The sequence below is a fragment of the Phaethon lepturus genome, unplaced genomic scaffold, assembly GCF_000687285.1.
Source record: "Phaethon lepturus isolate BGI_N335 unplaced genomic scaffold, ASM68728v1 scaffold16526, whole genome shotgun sequence".
In the NCBI taxonomy this organism is placed as follows: Eukaryota; Metazoa; Chordata; class Aves; order Phaethontiformes; family Phaethontidae; genus Phaethon; species Phaethon lepturus.
In genome coordinates, this window is record NW_010544300.1 from 5,540 (window position 1) to 13,916 (window position 8,377).

Here is an 8,377-nt window from a genome sequence, read left to right on the forward strand (position 1 = left end):
TTTGTTCTATAGTCAAATGAATTAACTTGCTACTTAGGCTATTCCAATACTCAAGTAATTTTGTTTCATAATATTACTCAAATAAACTATTTCAAGTATCAGAACAAAAAATTAATGTTAGTTTCAGGGGAAAAGATTGTTTCCATTTCCCACTCTTGTGTGATTTTGTCAATTTATGAGTATTTAACCAGACACGTAGGCTGCCTTGGCATATTTTGTTAAAAAGTTACTCCCTCTTGAATGGGATCACGTTTCTTTCCTATGCCATTAATTATGGAAAACACATGCAGGTGAGAATACAGAGACACTTTACAAGCTGAACAGCTTTTACATCAGGTTCATCATTCTGTATTCTGAACCTTTTTATGCTTTTCTAAGTGGGTTGTCTTTTCTGTCCCGTCAGTATTGATCCTTTCCGTGTCTCTTCTGAGGCGGCTGGTGCATTACCTTCTTCCTGTAACTCATCCTCACTTCTCTATGCCTGAAATGAAACAGTACAATGCTCAAAGTTGTTTATGGCCATATTATCCTGTACTTTCAAATGATGATAAATTCTAAATAACAACAACAATTCCTGTTAAGTAAATGGAATATTGATGAGAACTGAGCAATGTTACAAAGCCCAAGCAAGTGCTGAAGTTTCATTAAGTCCTCTCTATGCTCGGTGAAAAACTTGCCAATACACTAACACTTAAAAGGAGGGATAAGTTTTAGCCACAGAGATTTTTTTCTCTCATTTTTTGTCAAGTTAAACTGTTCTGAAAACATACAGGAGAGTTAACTAACTTAATTGAAGAAACCAGCTGGAAAGACTCTTTAAAATGCAAAAGTTAGATACAAGAGCCTTAAAGTAAAAAAGAATCAGAAAGTCACCAAGAGGGACTTTCAACATGAGGAAGCAGCCATGAAGAATAGGAGCAAGACTTCCAGCTGCTTCAAAGTTAAGGCCTGGGAGAAACTGTCTGAGAAGTTCAGGAGACAGCTTGAAAGATAATAAAAATATTAAAGATAGACCATGTCTGAATGACAAAATTCCAGGAGCCTGAGTCACTAAGATGCTCGTGATTGCAAAAGTACTTGTATAAAAGGGTTTGAGTTTTCACAATGAGGGTGGGAGGCACTAGACCAGGTGACTTGAGGAGGGTGTGGAGTCTCTATCCTTGGAAGTATTCCAAACTCAACAGGACATGGCCGTGAGCAACCCGCTCCGACCTCAGAGTCTGCCCTGCGTTCAACGGGAGTTGGACTAGATGAACTACAGAACTCCAACCTGAGTTATTTTATAATTGTATAATTTGGAAAAGTAGTCTGAGAATCGATCGGCCACAGAGCATTTTTGCCACAATCTTAATTTTTTACCTTCTCACATACTTTATTTTTAATGTCGTACTTTTAAAGAAACACTTAAAATTACTTACAACTCCTATAATGCACAACTTTGAATTAAACTTGCACATTTTACTTCATATGAAGTTTTCTTCGTATGAAGTTTTGCACTGTTCAGGGAAGCTTTTTTCCCCCTAGAGTTTCTCTACTGAGAAAACACTGCAAAGCTAAAGGTACCTTTGGGAGCGATTCAGTTTGGCTCAATCAATAGCACACAATATGATGAAAGCTATGAAAAAATGTTTGTGAAAAAGCTACCTGCATATTAACAAGCTTGTAGTAAATTTCCTTCTGTTCTATTAGTCCATTATGATTCCCTTGTTCTGTGAAGACACCATTTTCAAATACAGCTGTAAGATCCACATTTCGAATCATTGACAAATGATGAGCGATAACTAGCGTAGTGCATCCTTTCCTGACCTGGAAACAGCATAACGATGGCCCTACATTAGCATTGGCAGGTTTGTATGATATTTCCTCTCTTCACATTAAAGTTGAACAAAATATTTTAACTGAAAAATTTTCCTCAGAAATGGTGTTCTAGTAAAGATCAAAATTGTCAACTGAGAAATGTCAAATTTCACAATATTTTTCAGTTCCTCCAAGATAAACTAAAGCAAAAAGGTAACTTAAATAAAATACTGCAAAACATATTTTATTTGAAAATATGAATTAAGGCGCTCTTTTTTTTCATGTCAGACTATTACTTTCTAAACACAAATATATATACTTTTTTTTTGGAAACTGCTTCTTCAATAATCTTCCAGGTTATATACCCAGTTTTCACTGAAAAATCACTATCTACCACTAAGCAAGTCAGTGACAACTCCATTTCAGAGCATTTAACTAAGTGATTAATTAAAAATTAATCTCTTCTTAGCAATTTTACTTGCTCTGAATTACTCATGTGACTTAGCTGAAAATACTTATCTAAAATTGTACTTAAAATCATACTTCTATTACTCATGTTGTTTTTCCATCTTTTTAATTACTCATAAATACTAAAATAAATCCTATAAGTATGACAGACTAAGACACCACAAAGATATTTTTACAGGCACATTGTTACAGAGTGTGCTGGGATAAATTGGTGTTAATGTCTGATGACCCAACAAGTGAACACAAACTTTATATAATTCAGTTCAAAAATCTTCACTTAACATTTGAACTGCTAGAATAATGGCTTAATAAGTGTTTTACAATTAGGAAATAGAAGAGAAAATTGTTTTAAGTGGAATATTCTCAATGAATTTCCAGCTAAACCTGATATCTTAGTATTGTCACATGACTGTAAGAACTGGAAATGACAGCTATTCAAAGCATCCTATAAGAAATGGTAGGCATTTTCTTGGTAGTCTGAAAGCTTCACTGTGTCTGAGATGATCTGAAAAAGTTAAAATCACATCAAGATATGGAAGAAAATCAAGTTAATGTCCTTAATTATAAAAAGCAGGACACCCCATCCACACAAACAGTAAACAGAGATTCAGCAGAGGTTTGGTGAAGCCTGCAGGGAAAAGTGGTCTACTCTCGATCTGATATAAACCTTCTCTAGAGGTACATGCTCAGCAGAGTGAGGAAGGGAAAAATTAGGCAAGAGGAGGACAAATGAATGCTTGGCACACAACAGAGTAGCTTCATCTTTCTTAATATCAGAAATCTCAGGGCTAGTCTAGTCTGAGCAAGTCTTCCTGGCATGCTCTGCCAGAAACATCAACAGGGAGATTCATCTCACCATACGACATATTTTAAAGATATGTGGGGGAGGTGAGAGGCTAAGTAACTTGTTTAAACTAGCTGTATAAGTTTTATATTGCAGCAGTTAGTTAGTTGGAATCCCACCAAAGGCGTCTCAATCAGCAGTTGTCCACGTCTCCATCTCTGGGATTCACTTTGTAGAACATGAGTTGGGAGAAAGATTCCTGAGTGTGCCAGCTAGCGTAGTTTCACAGCGTAGTGTGAATTATCAGTAATTAGGACTAGTGGACAGAGAGTCCAACTCTTGCTGAAATTAGTGGCCATTAAGCATCCAAGTAAAAATTTGGGACTAAATATCTTTGAAGATGAGAGCATAGATTCTGTTGTCTGACTCTTCCAGACACAATGCTGCACAGTGGGTAACGTAAGGTACTTCTGAGGCAGAATAGCATATGGCGGCCAAATGCTTTCTGAAGATATTGTCCATCGATAAACTGTGATCATTGCTGAAAATGTTTATGCAATGGTGGGAATTTGTGTTCTCCCAGAGCATGAGCATAGATGCATAGTGATAGAGAGAAGCAGAGGGAGGGAAAAAAACAGCAACAATGATTGATTCAGCCTGAGGAATAGGTGGAACTATTTTGTAAATGGTTCATACACTTGCTTAGAGAAGACAACAAGAAATACAGTGTTGGCTATTTTTTTCAATTGTCAAGGTGGTTTAGAAGTTATGTCTAAACGGCAGTCAATGTGTAGCATCCGCTCTCAAAGGCATTGTGAATTGTTTTTTAATTACTTTGCTGGGTGTTAATAAGAACTTAGCTTACATGGATGCCCAAAGCTGCTTGAGAGTATTTAGCTCTTCGCCCATGTTGAGCTCTCCACTGTTCCAAAGACAAAACCTGTTTGGGAAAGTCTGCTGCAGTTCAGTCTTACCCATAACATCATTAACTGAATTCCATGGGTATTTGCAAAAACACTTCACCACTGGGCAGTCTGCTTGACCTGATAGAGCTAGTGCTGTCAAATTTCAAAACAGATTTTTAATGTATTTATTTTTTAAAACATCTCATTATTCATCCCCATTTAGAGTTCCCAATCTTCCTATGAACAGAGTATTTGCCAAATTCAAGCTTACCTTAGACTTTTTAGGGGTCTCTCTTTTTTGCTGCTCTATAAACAAATGAGCAATACTAACCTTGTCCAGTGCTGCCTGCACAACTCTCAGAATCCAAAGCTGATGTTGCCTCATCAAGCAGAAGAATTTTAGGATTGCGAACCAGAGCTCGGGCAATTGCTATTCTTTGCTTCTGGCCTCCACTCAGCTGTGCCCCTCTTTCTCCAACCACCGTTTCAAACTTCTGCAAGACAACCACAAGCGTTTCCAAAACACTCAGTGGCATAGTCCTTTCAGCAAACAAAGCCGGTGTAAAGAAAAGGTGGATCAGTGTTAGTAACCCCAGCAGCATCTTCTCCTTCCTCTAAAACACTACAGGACAAACACCCACGTGGACAGACCTGCCTGATCATTTGTGTCCCTGGAATTCTAATAGTTCTCCAAATGCCCGCCAAGTCATGACCTAAAGACTTAAAATTAACATTATTCTCAGAAGTTACGAGGAGGCTCTGCATAGCCCTGCATATTCACAGCTCTTGGAAACAGCTTCCTCTGTTCACAAGAATCCCTCTAAGGAACTCTTTTGCACAAGGAGGTCTAGGAGAAATTATTTTAGCAGGACAGCTGCTTTGCTTACATTGGGTAGCTTCATGATGAAGTCATAAGCATTTGCTTCCTTGGTAGCTTTTTCAATCTCTTCCATGGTGACGTCCTCACGGCCATAACGAATGTTTTCTGCAATGGTAGCAGCAAAGAGCACGGGCTCCTGATTCACCACACCAATAATCTCCCGCAGATGCCTTACATTTAAGGTCTTAATATCCTGCCCATCTGGTGGGTCTTTACTACTGTAAGCAGTTGCAAGGCCAGGATATTTAAAGCTGTGTAAAAGTGAAGTCTACTATTTCCATTTTAACATTAATAATACTTCTCATGAAACAATGGTCATAAAATCCTAAATATGATTGTGCACTAAGGAGAGTAAGAGTTTTGTCGTGCATTTTATTGTACAGAAGTATACAAATGGAAAACAATCACTCTGGTTTTAGTCAGCTTGCCAACAAATTTCTTAAATTTGGTTATTGGACGTGCATGGAGGCAGGAGCCATGGGCTGTCATGTCACCACAGCACCACAGGGACCTCTAAACAGGCTCTCAGGTAATTGTGAGATACCTTATCCTCCTTGTAGGGGTGACGGTAAATCACCTCTCACACCCCATAAGGGTAGTGCCTAGGAACAGTTAGGTCAGAGCAGGTTGTTCCTGTCCCCATACTCCAAAGGAGGAAGAAAAGAAAAAGAAAAAGGAGTAAAAATGTCTTTCTTATTGCATAATAAAGAGTATGAGTCCTTGAGTGAAAATGTGTCTGTGGACATGCAATGGAAGTGGACATGTCAGCATCCCATGGCTCTTAGGAGGCACCCAGGTCAGCGTGCCAGCCTGGGGTACTCCTGGGAGATGCCGGTTTGTGCATGACATGTCTGGCCCCGCTGCCAGAAAATAGGCAAGAGTGCTCAGGCCAGTCTGGGGATGTTGTTTCCAGGGGCACCCAAACCAAGAAGAGAGGATCAATGGGTTTTCCTCTCTGAGCCTGTAGTGATGGTCTGAAAGGTATGGCTGTGAAATAATCCCTTAAATCACAGAAACTGTGCTCTTTGGCGTGTAGGTGTGGTCCAGCACCTTTAGCTGGGTGGTCTTTGAAGGAAACGGGTTTTTCTGTAGCTGTTATGTGAATGGACTTGCCCTGGTCTTTCAGGTGGGTCAGAGCAGTTTAGTGCTTCTTGCCATTTGTGTGGGGAAGCAGGAATTGCCAATGTGTATTTTTCTTTTCTCCTATATGTGAATTTTTACTGCTAGTTTCCCGCAGGTTTTCAGAAAATGGAGAGAAAGATGGGAGCTCTGCTGAATGCTGTGCTAGCACTGGGAATACGGATAGCGCGATGCTAGTTATTGTGCAGTAGTGGTTTTCTCTTGTTTCCTCCGCAGGAAGAAGTTTTGTTTCAAATGCTGGAACTATCCTTCAGGAGGTAAAAGGGCATTTAGATTTCCATAGGTATTTGGGAGACTTGGGAAATCTTTTCACTTACAAAAGAAAAACTTTTTTCCTAAAGCTACCTCAGATTCTGTCAGATGTAGACTTGACTTAAACCTGAATAAATCCTAAGTCTGCTACTAGTTAAGCATGAAATTTAACTACTCTGTTAAATCTTAATACAGTTGTCAGTGAGACTGAAATATCACAGAAGTTGCCCTATCATTTCCTTTCTAAGCTACTTCAAAGAGCTCATGTGCAGTTTCACTTGAAGTCCTCAAGAGGGCAGGTAACCAAAGATGTAATAAAAGAAATTCTTACGGTATATTATGAAAACCTCTTCAGATGATTGTGGTCAAGGAACAGGTGCCTAGAGAGGCTGTGGAACTGCAGCTGCTGGAGATTTTCCAAACTTGCCTGGACAAGGCTCTAGGCAACCTGCTCTAACCTTATTGTTTAGCCTGACTTTGTGAAGAACGTTGCGCCAGATGATATCCTGGGGTCCCCTTTATGATTGCTCTAACTATGTAAAATGCAAAAACATTGTGGCCTGCATATAAAAGAAGAAAGTTAAACCTGTGTGCGTCCAAGTCAGCTGTTTAAAAACGGATGCAATTGTATTGTAAAACCTGCTGCGACTCTCTCCTGTTGTTTTCTGGATATGGATTTGGGCGGGAGAGTGGCTGAGAAGAGACTAGTTAGTAATTAGTATCGTACTGATAAGTTAGAATCAATAGCAAAAGAATAACTCAAAAATGGAAGCTAAGATTTCTTTGTTTCTGACAATGCCTTTTGAAGATTATTCCATTAGGCAGCCAGGTGCTTATGAAAGTACAGCTAGTGTGGGAGATAAATTTTCTGGCGTACGCTACCCTTATGCTGGGGATTTTCCTTTTCTTTCTTTCTGTGTCTCCAAACACATTACCACATCCAGCTCTGGAGCACAGGAAAGACATGGGCCTGCTGGAGAGGATCCAGAGAGGGGACGCAAAAATGATCAGAGGGATGGAACACCTCTCCTGTGAGGACAGGCTGAGAGGGTTGGGGTTGTTCATCCTGGAGAAGAGAAGGCTCCAGGGAGACCTGCAATAAGTTGCAGCCTTCCAGTACTTAAAGGGGGCCTATAAGAAAGATGGGGACAGACTTTTTAGCAGGGCCTGTTGCAACAGGACAAGGGATAATGGTTTTAAACTAAAAGAGAGTAGGTTTAGACTAGACATAAGGAAGAAATTTTTCACACTGACGATGGTGAAACACTGGCACAGGTTGCCCAGAGAGGTGGTAGATGCCCCATCCCTGGAAACATTCCAGGTCAGGTTGGACGGGGCTCTGAGCCACCTGATCTAGTTGGTGATGTCCCTGCTCACTGCAGGGGTGTTGGACTAGATGACCTTTAAAGGTCCCTTCCAACCCAAAGATTCTATGATTCTATGATTTCAGGTCCATGTTACAACCCCCACCCCACCCATCTGTTAATAGACATATGTCAACATCTGTTGGACATAGCTGTGACAGTAAAGTTCTCCAGCATTGACAGGGTTTAAGCTAGTGTACTTCATCACCTGTGTCTGCCTTTTCTTTCCTTTCTCCTCCATTTTCCTTTCCCATTGCAGATCTCTGAGTACTCTATACTGTAAACAGTGAAGTGCCTCTAGTATAGCTAGAGGCATATACTCTATAGTATAGCAACATAAGTAGAGATACATATATTAAAATAATTAATTTTAAACACTATGGTAGACTGGGATTGCGAAACATGCAAATATCATGAGACTTACCACTGTCAACGAGCTGACCATATGAAGTTTCTCAGGTTTCTTCTTGTTCCCACTGGTAAAAGATTAGGATTGTATTTTAAGTAGGAAGAGCCCTTAAAACATAAAGCAAGCCTAGTGCATTGTTAATACAACTGCCTCTTAATTGTGTTCAGATGCAAGGAGGAGATACAGGAATGTAAAATAAGAGCTTTCAAAGTAATATCAGTGCATTTCTTTGGACACTGTCAAAAATACTTTCAAGACGCCTTCTGGTTTGGCATTGTGTTAATATAGAGTCTATTTGGGAAAAAAAACCCCATACAGTCTAGCTGTAGGTTACAAGCCACCTAGGTAAGACTAACGTAAAATTACAGCTCCTATGAA

General features: G+C 39.7%; 1 protein-coding gene across 1 annotated transcript; it reads right to left on the reverse strand.

Moving 5' to 3' along the window:
• Positions 1-266: 266 nt before the first annotated feature.
• On the reverse strand, positions 267-5,085 carry LOC104621995 (multidrug resistance protein 1-like; the record flags this gene model as incomplete). Its single annotated transcript, XM_010288642.1, is given in 5 exon segments — positions 267-481; positions 1,645-1,806; positions 4,286-4,310; positions 4,312-4,448; positions 4,842-5,085. Coding segments are annotated over 5 exon segments (574 nt in total), but the record flags the coding sequence as incomplete, so codon positions are not given.
• Positions 5,086-8,377: the final 3,292 nt, after the last annotated feature.